Here is a 22,438-nt window from a genome sequence, read left to right as displayed (position 1 = left end):
ACAGAATGATATGTAACCTGCTGTAAGTAAGAGTAAGCTATAAACCATCCAGTTAAACACCAGTGTGTGAGATTCAATGACACAGATTTCTACAAAATGAAATGTCACTGAAATATTTAAAGTGCTGCTTAAGAAGAAGATGAATGCACATCCAGCAGCAAAGCCAGCCTTCCGCTGTACATGGCCATAAATCACCCTCCGCTTGACACAGCTCCTAAAATAAATATTACTATATAATTAGAATAGAAATACATACCGACAGCTTCAGATAATCCATACACTTTCTGGTTATAGGCATCCGTTTTATCCCAAATGAAGGTGTAAGAAAGGTTAGGGGAGGCTGGAAACCATTTCTGGAAAAGTCTTCCGACTACCGCCACCATAAGATGAACTTTCATTAGATTGAAGGGTATTACAGCGTGGGTCATTGTAATTTTAAGAACGGATTTATAGCCTGCTGCTCTTGAACTTAGATAGGATAGTTTCAGATCCGTGCCTGGAATGGTTGTTTCTTCATGGAGTACCTGATATTAGAAAAAGAGAAAATAATTCATTTTAACAAGAACAATATAAGAATTATTAGGCAAAATGGATATTGCAAAAAAAAAAAAAATTGATAAAAAGGCTGATAAACACATCACTTATCTGATTTTACGCAGGTTTTCTGGGAGTTAAATATTGATGGCCAATCCTTAGGATAGTTAATCTATAGCTGATACACTGGGGTCCGATACTCAGGACCCCCATAGATCATAAGCTCAAAGTGGCAGGGTCTCCTCCAGGCTGCTGCTGCCACATTTGCTTCTCATGTGGTCTGTGTGTAACTCAGTCCATTAAAGTGATCTGAGCTGAGTTGCAATACTAAGCACTGTCTTTACAGAATTTGTGGTGCTGTGCATGGTATTCAGTGAAGAGGTCATGGAGTTCATCCAAATGCTGTTCTCTCTTCAAACAACTGAGCAGCGAGGGTCCTGTCAGACCTTCACCGATCTGATGTTCATGACCTATCATAAGGACAGGTCATCAATCTCAAAGATCTGGAAATCCCTTTTAAAGAGGACCTTTCATGAACTCAGGCACATACGGTTTTATATACCACTATTCAGTGCACTGTCGGCTTTCCTGTTATTTGCCCCGGTGCAAAACATATTGATGCCCTTACCGATGTCTCTTCACCTTCATGAGGGTGTTCCTGATGGTCTAGGTGGGCTGTGAGGAATGCCCCTCCTGGTAATACTGTCCATAGCACTGTACTGTCAGAGGGGACATTCCTTACCACCCAGGAATCACACTGAATGGTGAGGAACGCACTTCTTCCCCAGTATTAGTCTATGGGTGAGAACTGTCAGGAGGAGAGGGTGACAGTACAGCGCTATGGACAGTACAGTCAGGCGGGGCGTTCTTCACAGCCCAGCTAGACTGTCAGAAACGCCCTAAAGGTACATCTGGGCTATAACACAGGCTGCAAGTCAGGTTTAAAAATAAACAACCAAGAGAGTATTCAATGATGAAAATATAGTTAGGCTGAGGTTCCACGTGGCAGAAAAGCAGCTTTTTTGTTGCATATATTGCTGCGTTTTTTTAACCAAAGCTGTGGCTACAGAAGGAATGTAAAATAATATAAAAGGAAGTTCTTATACTTCTCATGTCTGCTCAGTCCACTCCTGGCTTTAGCACAACAAATCGCAACAAAATCTGCTGTGTTTCTGCGACGTGCGGCCTCAGCCTAATAACATTATTTAATCCTAGCAATCGTGTCTTACTCTTACACTCGGGCTTACTACTCCGTCACTTATAGGCCAGCTGTTTTATGATACGGTAAAGGGTGCTTAACCCACCCAATTTTAGGGACCTCAGTAACAATGCCGCATCGTGTCATATAACATCTGAATGGTATTACAGGTTCTTGAAATGTTATATCCTGGAAGGCATTTAGCATATGAACATAATTAAGAAATGTGTTTTTGCCTCGGCTGGCTCGGTGCTTAGCAGCCATTTTGACACGTTGAATGTACCAGTTGTGACTCATCACTGTAAATTATGCCAAATGATTTTAGCTAACTGAACAACTTATCTCCTCTATAAAGCTGTCGGCTTTGATGATGTTCCCCTGTATGTGATATATGTGTCGGTTATATTATCAAACTAGACTGGGTTACTTATTGCTTTTCTTTTCATGTAGAGGATACATAAAAGGCTCCCACACATTGCTCACTCCGTTATCGCTGCTCTGTTGCAAAAGGTTTGGCTTTTCCAAATGGGAAAGTGACAGACATTTTAACTACAGTTTGATGATTGAAGGTTCTGTGCAGTCATTAGTCATGGAGATTTCAGACTTTTACGTACTCAGATCTGGCAACTAAAGCAATCACCTTTATTTCACTGCGAGCCGCAATGACAGGATTACAATCTATAATAAGATTCCTACACAAAGAAGACTAGCATTTATAGTTGCTAAGCCACCAAGCGCTGCTTGTTTGATATGCATAGCCAAGTGCACAAAATAAGAATTGGGAGGGTTCCCATGGGAGAGCTTTCAAACATTCCTTTTTATTGGAATATTTTGGCAGGGAGAGTGTGCTTTCCTATGTCATTCGCACATTTTATGACCGAGCGTTTTCATTTGTCAGGTTTTCATCTCGCTGTCGGATCTTAAATAAAACAGCTGCCTGTAGTCTGTAGATTTCCCCTACAGTTGTTTTATAAAAAAAAATATACATACATATAATGACACCCGACAACGCCTGGACTATCCTTTCACTTTAGAGGGAAAAGGAAACTGAAGCTGAAGAGAGGGGGATTGGAGTGAACACAAGATAAAGGTGAACAGGCGTGCACATGCCATGACATCGCGCAGTGACTTATTTTTGGGAGTATGTTAGAAATAATTTACTATGAAGACTATAGTGCATGCCAACTGCGGATTCCTCTGGAATCTATAACTTTAACTCAAATAGCAGAACATTAGATGCTCAAATTTCCTAATATATTATCTGCTATAATTGGTCCCATATTGCTGATTTTGGAGGTGCAGGAAGATGGGAGTGGGCGTTGATGGATGGATACAATGTTTGTATACTGGAATGTTGTACACAGATGTTAGATCCTTGCATATATTCTGTTGCTGAGATCAGTTTCAGGAGAAAACATACATCAATTGGGTAAAATAATTAAACCGCCTGCCTCATACTGTGCACGTCCCCTTCTGCCAACAAAGTAACCCTAACCTGTTGAAGTTTGGACTCCACAAGACCTCTAAATGTGTCCTGTGGTATCTGGTATCAAGATAAAGGCAGATTCTTTTAGTCCTATTAGATTATGTTCACACATACATTAACAAAAAGAAACGTACGTTAAAAAACGGATACAACATCCGTTTTTTTTACAGCCATTTTGCATCTATAGGGCATTCGATTTCATAGATCCCTCATAGACTTAGACTTAAAGGGGTTTTCTGGACCTAAATAGGTCATCAATACGCGACCTGGGGAGATTCGACACCTGATCCCACAAAGATCAGCTGTTCTGGCAGCCTTTAGGCACCAGAAGCTGGCACAGTGGACTAGGAGTGTGCACAGGCTGCTTTATTCCCCAGAACGACCGCCATGAAGTGGACAGAGATGCTGCACAACCTGGCACACTGATCTTTGCGAGGTTCAAGTGCGGAACCCCAGAGAGCACATACTGATGACCTATCCTTCATCAGGCTTGTTTTTATAGCACATCCTACAGATGCTCAGTTGAATTGAGATCTATGGACTCATGGAAGTCATAGCAACACCTTGAACGTTTTGTTATGTTCCTGAAACCACTTTTGAACAATTTTTGCTGTGTGGCAAGGTAAATAAATTGTTATATGGATTAAGTGGTGTCAAAGTAACGTCCACATGAATATGCAGCTTCATATCCTTAAAACAGTGACGCACTACGCATTTTGACACTTTTCTACCATACCCACCATTAACCTTTTCAGCCTTATGCACTAGATTAGCTATTCTGTGGGACTGAACCAGACGGTTAGCCTTTGTTTAATATGTGCATCAATGAGCCTGGTGACCATGACTATGTTACGGTTCAGCGGGTGTATGTTTTTTGTCATGTTCCAGACAATTGCTACTCATATAGCTTACTGTGTCCTTGGCTTCATGGATACCTAGTCGGTGGCTCTCCATAGAATAGGATGAGGCAGCATTGGTAACCCTTTCTGTACAATCAATGCAAGCGTGCTCTCATGATGGGTTTACGGGAAACAAGAACTATTTACTGTTATAGAGCGTTTACAATGCATAAGACTACATTATGGCCAAGTTTAGCAAGTGTGATGGGAATCACAGTACCCAAAGGCCTACTCAGACGATACCACCCATTATGAGATTAGATGCTACTGGTCAGTGGCCAAGTCTTCTCTTACTTTCAGCTGCTGGCAGCTCCGTAAACATTAACCCCTAGTAATTAAACAGCAATTAGCTTTAATCAGATTGCTATAGAAGGGTCAGTTGGTTGGTGGCCATGGGATACCGCACATTTCTACTTATACACATATGACTATGATCATTATTCGGAAGAAACAGTCTGTATGTCTTGATATTCCTATTCTATACTGGGAAAAAAGGCTATCAGTGCCAAGCTATGGTTGCGATGAGCTGGCACATGGTTCGACATCTCCACAGTATCTTTCACTTTGTTGTATTTATGTTTAAAGAATCTTTGAAATGTAAGATTGACTTTTTCATTTTCCCCTGTGATCTTTCTGCAAAATGGAATAAAAGAATTTGCTCACAGACAGGGTGCACTTTATGAACAGTCAAGCGTGCTGAGTGCAAGTATGTGTTCACGAGGGGTGGCTTATCATTGGCTAACATCAGTCACATGAGCGGGTTCGGTAATGAGAGCCGGATTTCACTTGTAAATTGTCCTGGTGTATGGCATAGAACTGTCACAGTTTGACTGCTTCTTTTGAAGGTAGATCTTATATCCTGAAAGCAATAACTATAGATGCGGGAATGAAAGCTGTCTAAAGTCTGTGAAAACTCCAAAGAGAAATTACAGCCTTTCAGATTGTTCTGTTACAGTATATTTAAAAGAGGTAAAGATCGAGCAAACAGCAAAAAAAAAAAAAGAAAACAGATAAAAAACAAAGTCAAAAAATTCTGTTATTACTAACTGCGTGACCTTACTATGTGTAAGTTTGGTACAAGGATTCATTACAATGTACATAGCTAGGTTCCATGTAAATGTCCATGCAATGATGTCCAATAACTTCAGTTGGAAACCCATATCAGCTTTATTTCCTGAATATACTGTGATCATGTAAACCTGAAGGGGGGGGGGGTGTTGGGTTCCTTACTATGAAACCCTTTAGTAACAGGTAGACATTAGGGCCCAAAGTAAAATCTGTAATGTGGCCCCTACCTTGTGCCATAGAATAGTGGTACATTTTATTTGGCAGATCAATCTTTGGGACCCTTCAGTGTCCAGGGCCTGGTAGCTATTGCTAAGCCCTTACATCCATAGATCCAAATGGAAATGCAGGCAGCAATGTTGTATTGAAAAACTGAATTCATGCTTTTTAACCTACAAATATACTAGTATACTTCGTTAAGAATAAAGATGTTATTTCTCCCCACCATAACAAACTGTACATTGATTTCAATGGTCTGTTCTCTAAATCAATGTTTTATATATATATATCATCTATTGATATGTCATAAAAAGTAATGGTGGAAAACCATTTACAAAAACATACATATTAATGCCAATATCAGAAATCTACCACAACATGGTGCAAAACCATGCTTGGCTACATGCAGTCAATAGGAAGGTTACTATGAAGGGCCACCATTGATTATTCACCTCCCTCTCTCTGTCCTGCACACAAGGGAATAGCTGAAGGGGCTACTAGAGTATGTGCTAGAGGGGCAGCAAGAGGACACTTTAATTCGGACAGGGTGGGTAGATACAAGGTTAGGGCAGCAAACAAAACCTTTTACCTGAGTAAAGGAAAGCCTACAATAGCTATAGCTTTGTCTACACATGTTTAGTCTAGTACAAGTCTCACAGAGTGTACCAAACCTTGCCTATAATGTGGAAAAGTGAAATCCATTGCCTTTTTTTACAGTATTTTTCTCTACTTTGGTCAACAGGCTTGCATACATGCTGAATAAGGCTATGTGAATTTTTTCTCAAAGCAACCACCTTGTAGTCCCTAACTGCCCCATAACATCACAGAAACGTATGGTTATTAGGAGCTGCGTAGGGATTACATGACTATATGAAGGTGCAAAATAGTAAGACTATGCACACATCTACTAGGAGCCTCTGTCACCGATTCCATCAAAAATCATGACTTTATCGTTGAGTAAAATGGGGGTCTCTCAAGATCCATATTCAATGGGGCCCATTGGGATCCATTTGCGTCCCTCATATGATGGATCTGTCCCATCACAATTTCCAGTTTTCTGTGTCTATAATGAAACAGTGAAATGAGTTACCCGATGGAGATGTGAACACTGCCTTACGACGTACTCTCATTCAGGCCATATATTTCCAGAACAATCTCATATATATATATATATATATATATATATATATATATATATATATATATATATATACACACGTTTAATTGAAACCATTCCTTGTACTACTTTAACAAAGCAAGTGACTTGTAATGAGTGTTCCCTATATTAATATAATATGCGTCACCATCACATAAAACAACGCACTACTGTTATGTTATCTGCTGATTAAAAAAGATAATTAGCATATAACAGTAATGCAATTATCTCCCGAGATGACAGCAGTTACCAATTGTTATATTGGTGTGTGCTACATCTGTAACTATGTTTTACCTGCACTGACAGTTATGGATTGTATTATGAAACACTTTAACAAAGAATCATATGACACAAATGAAGCTGTTACATATCTACGGGAGCGACAGCACTTTTCTCCAAATCTAAGCCCGACTTTAACGTGTTTTCCAATTTCATTAAAGTTGATGACGTCAATGCTCATCCTATATACCAATTTATTATGTAATTTATAAGATACTTGTTATGTGTCGTGTTAAATTCTGCATTGGATTACCTTAAAATGTATATTAAAATGAGATTGGGAGTGGTAACTAAAAATCCTGTACTTGCTGATTCCTGTAAAGCATATGGCTTTATTATATAACAGAATGGCCTTGGTGGACCTTTATCTATTTTCAGCCTTGTAACTAGGTAACCATTTAACTAACATAGTGTAGACTCGAAGTATAATGGAGAGACCCATTTACCTTTATGCTATGAAACTTTAAGAAAAAGTCAATGTAACAACACTAGCTATAATACACAGAATAAACAGCAATTCACTAATGCAATGGCATTAATGGAGAGAAAAATCTTCATGACTGCTTTAGGTTTTATAAGCAACCTATTATAGTCTTTCAATGGGTGTAGCCCAAGTGTGAAAAGACAAGGTATAATCTGCCAATGGTTTGGCAAGGCAACTTCATTCTTCATTGCTGCCTTAAATTCATGCTTTGTCTTATATTGCTATTCCATTATTCCAACCCTGAAAATTTATTTAAACAGAGGATTATCATATAAAGAAACATAAGAAGTAATAGTCGCTTTACTAATCCCCTGTTGTTCCCATGCCAATGTGTGTCAAGTTCCCCTACAATGTTTACCAGACTCCAGCAATGACGTAGTGAGTAGACGCATGACTACTGCTGCCAGATACTGGCTTTAGTTGTGAATTGTTACTCTACTGGGTCATTGCATCCAGTCACAAGTTGTCTCAACAGAAAATAACAGGTACCAAAAAAACATAGATCAATGGAGGATCCGGGAAGTATCAGCAAGAGAACAGCAGAGGATCTGTATAGTATTACTTCTGTTTTAATCTTACAATGATAGGGTTAGACAACTCCTTCATGGGTTCATGTACACCAGTTTATTATGTTGCCATACAATTTCTAGATTGCATGGGGCCATAATCAATCACAGCAATGCAAGGTGGCACAAAGCTCGTATGGACTCCATGTTCTTCGCATTCCATGCTTCTGGCCATGCCAAGTACATGATGTCTGCAAACAATACTTGTAGGGAGCAGCTGCTTAGGCAACCCATTTTATATAAAGTAACTACAGCTCAAGGTCCCTCAAGGACAATTTTACACTGTATATAGTAAAGCAATAGAAAGTGGAATCTGATACCTGTGTTTCAGGAATTATAGGGCTGTCCTCGGGAGATGACCTAAAGAATGTCGACAAAGGAGATGATACTATGACGGGGTTTGGTCTGACGAACCCACTCAGGTCGCAACTAGGTATTTCATTCTGTTCCTTCTTCATCACCAGGGTATCCATGACATAAAAGACATTCCACGGTATCCAGACAGTGTGGTATTGTGTGAGAAATGGAGCTCTTTCGAACATCAGCGTAAGAGATGCGCCGCCATTAGCAACCAGATCAAACCTGGGGGAATAAACAAGAGAACTGAGGTTTGATAAAAACTAAAATAGTAACGCTGACGCTAACAAGCTCCTGTTAGTAACAAAGTATCATAATGCAAATGAAAAGAAGCAGAGACACCAAACTGGCAGATGCAGCGCTTGTAATAAAAGAAAACACTATGTTGCGCCGACCAAACAGCTCTGTTGGGTTTAAAGAATATTGATTTATTTTCCTGTAGATGATAACCTTTATTGTATCAACATGAAAATCACTCCAGACTTGCAGTTTGCAGGCCACAATGGTCCAACTTCATTCCATCGCATCTGGCAGAGGGCTCCCAGAACCACAAGCATCTCAGCAAATTTTCTAATTTAGTACTTATCTGCTTATATCATCTTACTTCTAGCCTAGAGACATGAAAAAGGATGCAGTGCAGTTATACCCAGGAACTAGCCGGGTTGCAGATTGTATGTGCAATCCTCAAGAATAGACCCATATAAACAAGAGCCTGGGGACTTTAAGACAGCCTGAGGGTAGGATTTGTGACCATATATTTTGAACCATGTATAACTCACCGCACACTAACAATGTTAAATTGAATACATGTATCAAAATGTGGCATATAATTAAATACGGACGCGGGATCAATGATGTTGCGGAAGGAAATATCAAATATGTATATAAATTAATGGGTAATTTTAAAGCCATTGCAATATTATGGGACACAAAGGACTTATCTGTTACGTCTCTAGAAAATGGGGCTCTGTTTTCATGAATAATTACAATCTCGGCTGAATTATCCTCTAACGCTATTGTTTAAATGGAATTTTTGATGTTTTCAATGTTATGTCCTATTCAGGCTGGTAAAACAATGGTGGTAGCGCATATTGTGAATAATGTATTCACAACAGTTTCTTTTTATTTGAAGTGGCTATGTTCTAGCAGAATATCACATTCTAGCAAAACCATATGTCATCATTGTAGTTCACTGCTGGTCTACAATGCTTTCCCAGAGCTCTCTAAATATTCAGCTATTAATAATGGTGGCCTTAAACCTTAGATATCGGACACTTAAAATATCTGCCAACCTACCACATACAAGTACTCTCAACAGGATCTCTGGTGGTGTATCTTCTAGAGATGAGCGAACAGTGTTCTATCGAACACATGTTCGATCGGATATCAGGGTGTTCGCCATGTTCGAATCGAATCGAACACCGCGTGGTAAAGTGCGCCAAAATTCGATTCCCCTCCCACCTTCCCTGGCGCCTTTTTTGCACCAATAACAGCGCAGGGGAGGTGGGACAGGAACTACGACACTGGGGGCATTGAAAAAAATTGGAAAAAGTCATTGGCTGCCGAAATCAGGTGACCTCCATTTTAGACGAATAGTGGATTTCAAATCCGGGTCATATGAGAATGTGAACTTTGTGACTATGAGACAGGGATAGCTGTACAGGCAGGGATAGCTAGGGATAACCTTTATTTAGGGGGGAATGTTATTAAAAATAACTTTTTGGGGCTCTATCGGGTGTGTAATTGTGATTTTTGTGAGATAAACTTTTTCCCATAGGGATGCATTGGCCAGCGCTGATTGGCCGAATTCCGTACTCTGGCCAATCAGTGCTGGCCAATGCATTCTATTAGCTTGATGAAGCAGAGTGTGCACAAGGGTTCAAGCGCACCCTCGGCTCTGATGTAGCAGAGCTGAGGCTGCACAAGGGTTCAAGCGCACCCTCGGCTCTGATGTAGGAGAGCCGAGGGTGCACTTGAACCCTTGTGCACCCTCGGCTCTGCTACATCAGAGCCGAGGGTGCGCTTGAACCCTTGTGCACACTCTGCTTCATCAAGCTAATAGAATGCATTGGCCAGCGCTGATTGGCCAATGCATTCTATTAGCCCGATGAAGTAGAGCTGAATGTGTGTGCTAAGCACACACATTCAGCTCTACTTCATCGGGCTAATAGAATGCATTGGCCAGCGCTGATTGGCCAGAGTACGGAATTCGGCCAATCAGCGCTGGCTCTGCTGGAGGAGGCGGAGTCTAAGATCGCTCCACACCAGTCTCCATTCAGGTCCGACCTTAGACTCCGCCTCCTCCAGCAGAGCCAGCGCTGATTGGCCGAATTCCGTACTCTGGCCAATCAGCACTGGCTAATGCATTGTATTGGCGTGATGAAGCAGTGCTGAATGTGTGTGCTTAACACACACATTCAGCTCTACTTCATCGGGCTAATAGAATGCATTGGCCAATCAGCGCTGGCCAATGCATTCTATTAGCGTGAACTGAGTTTGCACAGGGGTTCTAGTGCACCCTCGGCTCTGCTACATCAGATTGCTACATCTGATGTAGCAGTGCCGAGTGTGCATCAGATGTGTAGTTGAGCAAAACTGACTCAGCACTGCTAAGTCTCTGCATTCGCATAGGAATGCATTGGCCAGCCTTCGGCCAATCAGCGCTGGCTCTGCCGGAGGAGGCGGAGTCTAAGGTCGGACCTGAATGGAGACTGGTGTGGAGCGATCTTAGACTCCGCCTCCTCCAGCACAGCCAGCGCTGATTGGTCGAGTTCCGTACTCTGGCCAATCAGCACTGGCCAATGCATTTCTATGGGGAAAAGTTAGCTTGCGAAAATCGCAAACTGACAGGGATTTCCATGAAATAAAGTGACTTTTATGCCCCCAGACATGCTTCCCCTGCTGTCCCAGTGTCATTCCAGAGTGTTGGTATCATTTCCTGGGGTGTCATAGTGGACTTGGTGACCCTCCAGACACGAATTTGGGTTTCCCCCTTAACGAGTTTATGTTCCCCATAGACTATAATGGGGTTCGAAACCCATTCGAACACTCGAACAGTGAGCGGCTGTTCGAATCGAATTTCGAACCTCGAACATTTTAGTGTTCGCTCATCTCTAGTATCTTCCTTTAGATGTTTAAAATCTATTTCCTTCAAGGGAGGGAGTCAGGATCTTATGCCATGACAGCCCATAAGCTGTGTCCTTCACACAGATTTTTTCCTTTTTTTACTGACATGATAAATAAAGGCTACGTGTTATACTTATACCATACTCCGACCTTTTTAATGTGCTGGATATTAAACTTAGATGTTGTGAGTTTGTATACACCTCCATCCTGTACATCAGAGGTTGGAGACACATTCCCTATCTGATACCATAGACATGTGAGTGGGCTGTGTAGTTTTTTTCTAGAGAGTCAGGATATCCCAAACACATTAGATAGTCCACCAAAATGATGGGCTCAGCAGAGGTTCATCTAAAGTGCATGGCCACCAGTAGAACTAACATACCATGTCATGTTTGTTGTCAAATTACCAGAGAACCATGAATACTAGATAGGGACATATCAAGAACTGCATACCATGGGAATGCCCATTCCAAAATCTATGCATATCAAAGTATAAATTGTTGACAATACTGCTATCCATTCTTATTGAAATTTATGTTAATATGTTATTAAATATTGACTCAACATGAATGACAGCCATGGCTCCTTTTCTACATTTTGGAAAATGTGGCTTGTTCGAGGTGAAGTTGAGTTGAAGTCATACTGGTCAAGATATACAGCAAGCAATGCTTTTCCTTTGTGCATTTCTGCATGTAGACACACACAATGCTCACAAATTGAATTGACTTTGATACTATTGATGTTACTCCATGACCCCATATAATATGAGTATGGTTGGTTCAGAGCAGGGACATTACTACCATAGAGGCAGCGGAGGTGGCTGCCACAGGGCCCGGGCCATTAGGGGGCCCGGTGACAGCCGCTACAGCTGCATTTTTTTTTTTTTAATTCGCCGTTACGGGCCCTATTTACTTGCCGATCCTGGACATAATACTGTGTGCAGGGGCCACTATGGGGACATAATACTGTGTGCAGGGGCCACTATTGGGTATAATACTGTGTGCAGGGGCCACTATGGGACATAATACTGTGTGCAGGGCCACTAAGGGACATAATACTGTATGCAGGGGCCACTATGGAGTATAATACTGTGTGCAGGGGCCACTATGGGACATAATACTGTGTGCAGGGCCACTAAGGGACATAATACTGTATGCAGGGGCCACTATGGAGTATAATACTGTGTGCAGGGGCCACTATGGGGGATAATACTGAGTGCAGGGGTCACTAATGGACATAATACTGTGTGCAGGGGCCACTAATGGACATAATACTGTGTGCAGGGCTTACTAAGGGACATAATAAAGTGTGCGGAGGAGGGGGTTAGTCAAGGTCTTCAGTGTTGGTGTCGGTTGGGGGGGGCATGTCAAAAGTTTGCTACGGGGCCCCGCCATTCCTAGTTACGCCACTGGTTCAGAGTATGCACTAGAAAACCTATAAATGTATACACAGTTTACCATTAACTTGGGTTATTTCAGCACAACCTGCCAGAATGCCTTGGCAAACTTCCTCTTCCTTGTATAGAATAGTAAACTAAGCCATTCTACCAACGGTATCCAGTAAAAAAAAAATTGCACACTATATGGTCTATAATTTTATTACAATGTGACTCTGTGGGTGATGGGGGTTACTGTATAGCATCAGCTGGAGGCAGCCATTTATTGTATACCTCCTGCGTATATATTAAACGGAGATCGTAAACGTGATGTGAAGAGGCCCTAACAAATCTGAGAAGAGAACTATTTATGAGATCATGTGAGATTTTACTGGTTAGGAAGAAATATGGTGCAGATGTAGACGGAGATGTGATTTAAGACGTGGTCACTCGGATTTCTGCATATAGTTCGATATAAAAGATAACACAAACTTTGAAGGTGTCTGCCTTCGTAAGGGCTTCTAATAATTACATAATAAAAAGCTTTCCTGTAAATGAAAGAGCAATGTAATAAAACATGACATTTTCTACTTTTATTATGTGCACTCCCTGTAATTTATGAGCATATGCACTTACATCCCATCTTGGCGTGTGATCGTGTATCCATAGTTCGGGTAATGCAGAAATGACACATTGACTCCAATGAGCGGTGTTCCATCAGCTGTGAGAACCTGGCCTCGAATTACAGATGCAAGGCTACAGAGAGGGAGAGAGAGGGAAAGAACAGAAGACTTCAGGTTATGTACACACTTGCTTTTCTGAGAGGTGATTCATGGCATAATTCCCCGCTTCACTACCTCAGGTGGTTCAGTGTAAAGTTCCCACATCATAAAGCTGCCCAATGGTGAGCACCTCTAGCTGGAGCAGAAAAACACAATAAAATCTTTGTGCTGAAGTAACCTTTTCCAGATTAACCTTTTATCTCCTATTCAGTGCTGAAGGGAATAAAACATTGTTCCCCTGCATATAAACCTTACAAGGTAACCACAATACTACATTTGCATTTGAAAAAACCTTCTTTATATTCTTGAAACTGCCTGCATTTCTTAAACTTTGAAATATAGGCAAGAAACTTTCTTCTTCATCATCTCACTAACAACCATGAACTCTTCTTTTAGAGCCCAACTTCAGTCAAAACCTGGAAAGTCTGGTTTAACCGCGGTTACTAGTTTCTCATCCTCACCATATTACATTGGGTCCGGCATGTAGAGATTATGATGACCTCAAGGGCGAGGGTCATAACTGAGAATCACTTTATCTACATTTTTTGAAATTTTTATTGTATCTACATCATGTAATATTTTTAATGACCTACAAAATATTGTCTTTATTCAGATCAAAGATGGGTTTTTAATCTCTCTATGAAGTGTCTATATTTTACTGATCAAAGAAAGGACCTTGTTTCTCACAAGTCATGGTCAAGAACGTGTCATGGTCTACAGTGTCAAGGACCGAATAATTAGCCATATAACTGTTCTGGAACCCCATCAATGACAAACTGGTTTATCTGAGATTAAATTGTCTTAAAATAACAAAAATATGTATACTCACCTCTCTCTTCAGCCAGGGATTCAGCAAAGAGTTTCTGTCTGAGTCCCGTTGGTGATCTTTTGTCCACATGTGAGCTCTGTAGCCAATCGGTGGCTGAGTGGTAATGTTCCATTTGAACAGAGTATCAATGCTCAGCTACTGATTGGCTGCATCGTTCAAGTGCAGGTCAAAGGTCAGATATACCGGACACCCCCACAGAGACAATCTGTTTGATCCCTGGCTGACCCCTGGGAAGACTATGTACATTTGTAATTTTAATTTAAAAATGAACTGGACCACCCCTTTAACTATATGAACTTAGATGAGTTATACCTAGTATACAAACTAAACTGATTGTAGGCCATCCTCAGTGGTAATGGTTGATATGCGAATATGTTTTACCGGGCCTCTGGGTTCAAATAAATTGGGGAAGAAATGCATTTATGCAATAGCAGGTGGTTTATACATTAAGAACACAACTAGCACACTGACAAAGCACACATTTATGTGCATGGAGCCTATGTAACAATGTGTTAGGGCCTACTTCATGGGCATGCCAACATATATGTGACCATGTAAGTAAAAGGCATCTAAAGGCGGCCATATACCTTCAATAGCTATTCTTCTTCACTGCCATTGCACATGGATGTTTGCCAGAGTATGCTGGAATCCCAAATGGGGGGGGGGGGGGGAAATCAGGCTAGGGTCACACCTACGCCGAGCTCTCTGTTATTCAGGTCCGCTGGGGGACCCGAGATGATGGAGAGGCAGTTCACTAACACAGCAGTTACCTGCCGATACCCATGAATCCCATAGACTATACTGGGATCTGCCAAGTTTATACTGAAACTGGCAAAGAGAAAGGTCCATCGTACAGGATTTTTCTCTCTGCCGATTTTCAGTGGACTCTCCAATGCAGATGTGAACCTAGCCTCACTGGCAGATACCTTATCTTCCCTGAGAAAACAATTATTTAAAGATGCCCGATTCTTCTTTACCCCAAGGTCCTCTGTCACAGGTGTGGTTGTGATATTACGCTCTAGATATTCAGTCTATACCTGCCTCTCTTCTCTTATCTCCTGCATTTCCGGCTCACTATTCCCCTCATTTAGCAGAAGGAGGGGGAGAAGGCATAAAGCCTGATAATAACAGAAAGAGGTATTTCTCTTTGATAAGATATACTACAAAGGTACGACCACCCGTGCCAGGCATTTATTCAAGGTTTGTTGTGCCAAGACTACTCTTTTTAGTTTAGTCTTTTTTTAGTCTATCCTTAGGACAGGTGTTTAATATTTAATCAAAAGTACTTTTCTGGGTATTTCCAACGCTCAGAGAAAGCAGCTATAGTGCTCTGACAAGGGCTGGATTATCTTCATTGTTTAGCAGTCAGAGTTTCCTACATATAGTTACAGTGGTGCTTGCTATTACCTCCTATAGCTTCATTTCATTCAAGGGGATTAGGACCAAACTGTGATACCACGCATGGCACTTGTAAATTGTAACTCATGTATAGCAGCGCTCTTTCATAAAGCCAATCAGTGGGTGCAAACCATACTGAAGAACCAGAAAATTGTTCTAAAAAGTCACCTATTATGGATTAGAAATACATTTGGTACTATGTAACTAACTACCGTCACCTCCGCAGTGAAATAATAATAGAAAGTGCCCATCTACACAACTACGTCATCAAATTTTGTGACTCATCCTCTACCCATCCTAGTCTCGAGGACCCCAGCACTGCTAAGTGCAAAGTACAATACGGAATATTGTCACCAGTGACAACCAGCTGCTCATGATTAACCTAGGAATAAAAAGGAAAATCGCCGGTCACGTCTTGAGCGGAACTAAGAGTCTTCCGCACGTTGACAAGTAATGCAGATGTAAGCCTGCAGAATTATTTCTCTCTAAAAGGCCTAATATTACCTAATGAATGGCAAGGTACTAAATGATTAGTCCATTCATTTACAGTAGCTATAAAAGCTCTCACAGACGAATAAACCTTCAAGCTTTCGACATGTCAAATATCTGGCACTTGCATGGAGAAAAGTATTCTTTCCAATTAATTTTGCGGCAATTGGTACATCTGCTGGGAACAGGAAGGGAGAAGATTTAGAGGGGGCAATAAGGAACATTTGTGCAACAACTTTTAATCAACTGCTGTGCCTAACTGCATTAATACTGTTAAATTACCTTAGACCCAGGAGTTCTAGTGTAAATCATCTTCCTTCACTCAGCAGGACACAAGGCACCTGCTCTCAGTTACTGCTTGTATTTCACATCATTACCGCTTCAGTAAAATACCAGTCAGGCGGATTATGAAATCAGAGCTTCATAATGAATGTTTTCCTTGCAATTTATATTAATAAAATGGACGAAAAAGCAGGGGAAAAAAAAAAATAAATAAACTTTAGAAAATAACTACTTAGGAATAGTCAGAGACAATTCCGTCGTGATTGTGAGAGTATGCATTTCAGCATTGCAGATATTGGATTTTCACATTCGGAATATATCAGACTGATGTCATTAGCACCTTGCGAGGTAGAGAGGCCGAGAATGGAATTCAATGTGCCGCAAGGACATCTGGAACTAAATGTGTTGAAATAAACAATAGAAGCAAAATAGGAAGATATTTTCAAGCAGACTTTGAAAAATATGTGTGAAGAGCGGAAAGAGTGAGGAGGATGGGCAGAATTTGAATAAACAACGCCTGAAACTTCTTATTGTAGGCTTGAAGTTAAACAGCACATAAAAAAAAAATCAAAGAAGACGTCAGGTGTATAAATAATGCGTTCTCTTGGGGCGCGCGGCGTTGTAATTATTTTCTTGGTGTAAGAATGCATAATTAGGAGCAGACATGGCAGAGTCTTGCGCATTCAGTGGAAATTCTATGGAAGTGAGTAACAGGGGCATACTACATACGCTTGTCTGGATTATAACAAGTCTAATACTTCATTTACGTGGACTTGTCCTGACATATCTGTTTCCGTAAAAGCTATATTCCCTATAAAATAACACTACTGCAACAGCTTATTTTATCATTCGGTGTTGTTGAGTTTCTCAGCATTGGGGAGGGGGCTTACATAGTCTCCCACTATCCAATCAGGGCTAATAGTGTCAGGGTCTCTCTAGGTAACCCCTGTTAATGGCTGAAATGGTCCTCATAAATTTCCCAGGGTTGCAACTTAGAAAACTGTAGTAGGATGCAAGGACGATATCTTGTGAATTTTACCTGTACCATATTAATGGTTGACTCTCCTCCCCCTTGACAAGTAAATAGAATACTGAATAAGATGACTTTTTCCGTGTATTGCTTTATAAGATACTGAGGCTTGTTTGAGGTGTTATCTCCTACTGACAGGTTCCCTTTAAATGATAATTTAGACAAGAAGTGATGCCGTGTCTGCGATTTACTGGGGTGCCCTTCAAGACATCTTAGTATTTTCTTTAGCATCCTTTATCACACATGGGTTTATTATGCATTTGGAGGGTCACTAAGAAGTATAACAGTACTTATTTATGGCACATATAGTATATAAGGCAGACTATATGATGGATGTACAGTATGTGCTTACTACTATTTGCTATATAGACGATATCTAGTGCTCAGCTTCTGAATGTTCATATACAATGATCCAGTGAGTGTCTGATAGGTAACAAGGATGTATAAGGGATGGCAGACTTGTATTAAAAAGACACTACTTCATTTGATGTATGGGAAACACATTTCTTACAATTTTTGGTTTTTGTATAGTCTATGTATAAAGGATTTTACAATCCACTGGACCATTTGCTATACTCAAACCAGTCATGATGTTTAGGACCACAGAATGAATAGATTAACCAGAGTCTTGGGTTTAATGTCTTTTATGCCAGTACGCTGTCTGATCCACTATAGAAGTACAACTCTCAGTATGCCAGAGACCACGGTTCAGCATTATATACAATTGCGTAACTTTACCAATATGTGATTACACATTACAATGGCGGCAGTACAGTACTGCCGTCCTCTTACTTGGCCTAAGCCCCAGGCCTGCAGGACCAGGTGCACTTCAATCCCTATTGCTTTGCCACTGGCACCAATTGTAAATGCATCCCCCACTGTCAGAGTAAGAAGAATTAGCTGGGGTCCATGTTTCTGTGATTTATTGCAGTTCATTGTGCAGCGAAGGGATTAACTCATTGTATTTGCTCAACTTTTCTTCCATTTACTATCATTTCTCCGCACTAAAGTAAATGATTTGCTATAAAACTGAAAGTCAGCCTATATACGTATAATCTGTACACCTACATATGTCATTGGTTTCTATGTAAAGCAATAAAGCATTAATAAAGTAGCTTAGAATCCCACCGGGTATCAATCTCTCGCTGTTCCATTTTTAGTGCCGATGACAGCTTTACCTTTTATTGAAAGGGTTGTCTCCAGGTATGACATGGGTGCTGTCAGGTCCTATGAGGAAGCTGATCCTATCGTAGAAAGACCTGGCAGCCTGCTGGGACGGTGACTGCTGGCTCTGGCTGATAATGTCCTGTGGATCAGGTAGGCCTCGGCAGTACGGTTGATTCTGGCAGGCGCTCTGTAAGCAGCAGTCTGGGTCCATGCAGTCGATTAAGCCATCTGCCAGAAGAAAGTACCTTGATTGAATCCACACTCATCAGGATTATACCATCTTTTTTTTTATATTATTAACCCCTTCATGCATCGCGCCTCTACGAAGCTAGGAAAATACGTCAACATTTGTCAGGGAATTGATTCCAGCAGCCAGCTAAGCTACCTTTAAACGTGTTATCAAGAGACGAGATAGAAGGGGATAGGTCCTATTTGATGCTCCATCTCTGCCTATGTGACACGACGTAACCACACATAGAGATCTGCTGGAGTGTCTGTGTTCACCAGGAGCAGAATTTAATTAGATTAAACAGTAGCGTGAGTCTTCGCTCAGACGCTGATACACTGCCACCGTAGCACATCCTCCGCACTTACATTTGCTAGAATGTGATTTAGATGTTGCAACGGTGCAGAGTTTAATAACCGTTATCAGTACGAGTATCAGCAGGCCTGTGTCAGCAAGACTGATGTGGAGCTGTCATATGCCCGCTAATTTAGCTTAGTAATGTTTCTATGCTAAAACTCAATTTCTGAAGTGTAGCTACCCATTCCTTATATTCCTTGCGATGATTAAGACTCTAGAAAAATAAGATATAATAGAATCTCCTGAAACCACAGCACTGCGGCTCTCACATGAAATATAAGAAGACATCTTTTGAGTGCCATCAAATGGTACCTGCAGAAGATCTGTCAGGCAGAATAACACCTGCATTTCTCTACCCTGACGGCATGATATCACCGGCGGAATATGCTATATCCAATCCAAGGAGCCAAATAAGAAGCAATATGAAATATCTCTAGATATCGTCTCCTAAAGGGATATAAAGTAGCACTCTGTGATTTATGACAAAATAAAGTTCACCTATTCTCCTGGGCATCATGGGGTATGGTTCCAGGGGGGAAAATACTAGCATTTAGTAATTCATCTTTGTTAGTTTATAAAAAGCAAATGTACATCTGGCATGTAGTGTGTGGGTCATAAAAACTGCATGAGATTGACACATTCTGAACTAATCAGCTGGAAATGCATTTTTTACAAGCCTCTCTGCTGACATCAATCAGAGGAAGGATCTCATTTTCACCAGCCAAGATGCAGGGACATACTGTTTGTTATTTTTGTGTGGAGTTTATCAGCAACTTGCCCAAGCGAATGACGGATGGTTATGAATCCGGCTCTATATAACTGGAGAAAACATTTCTCATTCTGTCTCTGCACGTCAGTAGCCTCTATTATCTAGTATAACCAACACAAGCCACTCGCCCCGGCCAAACCGAGCTCAAGTGAAACTGCTCTGGCTGACTGCTAGTTCATACTCCATTTATTTAACCCCACTGGGATGTATTGAAAGACAAGTGTGCACTGTAGTGTGGGAAGGGGATCATTCACATGAGACTAAAAACAATAAGAAGGTAGACGATACAGCATTAGGGTCGGATACTAGACTATTAGAGGATATTTACAGACCGCAAACGCAACAAGCACTCCATAAAAATATACTATGGGAGATCCAATTTTTACAAAATTCTAAATATTTTAGTAGAACTTTATAAATAACTTTTGCAAATTAACTCTCCTCCAGAAAGAAGACGACTATCAGCACAGAGACTCAGTATTTAGGACTGTTTTATTGCAGAGCTGGGGTCATGGGTTCATATCCGACCAAGGACAACATCTGCATAGACTGTCTATGTTCACCTCATGTTTGTGTTGGTTTCTGGTTCCCTGCCAGATTCCTAAGAAATACTAATAGGAAATTTAGATTTTGAGCCCTATTTGGAACAGTGAATGATGATAATATCTGTAATGTGGTGTGGAATATGTTGGCCCTATACACAAGATAAATTACAAATAATTTTATTTTAACCAAACCAGGCTGTATACAACAATTATGGGGCTCTATCCTCTTGATATTATAAGCTCTAGAATACTTGGTGGTGAGATGCCATTGACATATAGTTTTCTTCCTTCTGGAGGAAAGCTAATTTCTATACCTTTTCAATAGCACAATGTTTGTATAAGTCTCCATTTACAAGTGGAATCTCATCAATAAGATTAATAAGGTTGTGTCTAAATTATTTACTGACAAATGTATATCCAGTAATCGATAGACCATAGAAACTAATGATCCATCAACTTCTATATTATAAGAATAGATAAGGTGCATCTGGGGGTTAAGGTCTGTTTACTTGATGGGACAATGAAGGGACCGATAACCGCAGATTGATGACATAACACATTGATAGGTTACATTGCCACATAATTGGATTCAGACTACGTGGGGGAGGAACAACCACTATTGAGATCATTTCTGCCCCATACTGCTTCATTGATTGACATCAGGACAATGTGTTGCCAATAATCTATCGTCTGACTGGCCAAGTGGCAGCACATTTACATGGGCCAGTTATAGGAATATAAGAGCATATAAATGTATTTGTTTCAACAATAATTTAGAGAAGGGAAAACTATTACTCAATGGCAAGGTGTCATCACAGTCATATGGGGAGTTTTTAATATTAATAGGGGACAATCATGGTCAGATGCATGGGCGGACACATATGCTGCACATAGGACTAGCAAGTAAGGGGACCCTGGGGACCTCCTTTCTCCTTAAAACCATCTTCCTATATAAGGGATTAAGGTAATGAATTTCTTGGTTCACAATCATTTGTGGGTTGTTAAAGAGTCATAAGGGAGCACTCGATGCTAAACTATTCAATGCCAATGTACTATTCTTGCACATGGGTCTTCTGATGTCTTTGTCTGCCTCTGGTCTGATATCTTATCATAAATCTTACATGGAGCAATTCTGGTTCAGTATAGCTTATGGCTAAAATATTGCTACATGTTTGGTCAGTATAGCGTGGACAGTAGGCGTATTTTTTTTTTGCCAGAGAGGGGGTTTCACTTGGACAGGCTTTGTTATAGGGGATCTGTCAACAAGTACAAAATGCTAAACAATATAATATTTCATATGATTCTCTTTTTGCCCCTGATCAAAATGGCATTTTTTTTTTAAATTTGTCCACCCATTCAAAAGTAGTTGGCCCCAGAAGGTAATATGTAAATGAACTCTTATTCTTAAAGTGGGCAGTAACTTCTCTCTGCGGGTATTTCTCGGAGTGCTGTATGAAAGTAAAAGTTACCACTCCCGGGAGACCAAAATCTAAATTAAATGTACCTTTATGGGGGCTGGATGGTAAAAACAAAATGACAAATTGATCAGGGACAAAGAAGCAATGAGATGTAGCTTAGCATTTTGTACTTGATGACAAGTCCCCTTTAAGTCCACCATACTGTATGAGTTACTTATCACAAATCTCTTCTCAAGATCCATTAGTTTACAAAGTAGCAGAGCAAGGAGGATTTGTCGGAATTCTTGGATTCTCTGTTTTCCATGATAAACACCTTAATGATGTGTATATTTCCCAGCAGAAGGTACTGGCAGTAATATAATCAGAGATTTATAGAATAATCTAAACTTTGCCCTAGACTTC

At 40.6% G+C, this 22,438-nt stretch overlaps 1 protein-coding gene across 19 annotated transcripts in view; it reads right to left on the bottom strand.

Annotated features, from left to right (window-relative positions):
• TENM3 (teneurin transmembrane protein 3) overlaps positions 1-22,438 on the bottom strand; it is a 949,896-nt gene that overhangs the window by 87,753 nt on the left and 839,705 nt on the right. For all 19 annotated transcript variants that reach the window (XM_075258516.1, XM_075258530.1, XM_075258522.1 and 16 more), the window contains 4 exons: positions 18,733-18,949; positions 13,381-13,500; positions 8,207-8,468; positions 257-524 (listed from right to left, as the gene is read on the bottom strand). In XM_075258516.1, the coding sequence (XP_075114617.1) occupies positions 257-524; positions 8,207-8,468; positions 13,381-13,500; positions 18,733-18,949 (867 nt within the window). The remainder of the gene's footprint in view (positions 1-256; positions 525-8,206; positions 8,469-13,380; positions 13,501-18,732; positions 18,950-22,438) is intronic.

The sequence above is a fragment of the Leptodactylus fuscus genome, chromosome 1 (assembly GCF_031893055.1).
Source record: "Leptodactylus fuscus isolate aLepFus1 chromosome 1, aLepFus1.hap2, whole genome shotgun sequence".
Taxonomy (NCBI): Eukaryota; Metazoa; Chordata; class Amphibia; order Anura; family Leptodactylidae; genus Leptodactylus; species Leptodactylus fuscus.
The sequence above is the reverse complement of the archived record's forward strand: the minus strand, read 5'-3'. Positions and strand labels throughout refer to the sequence as shown.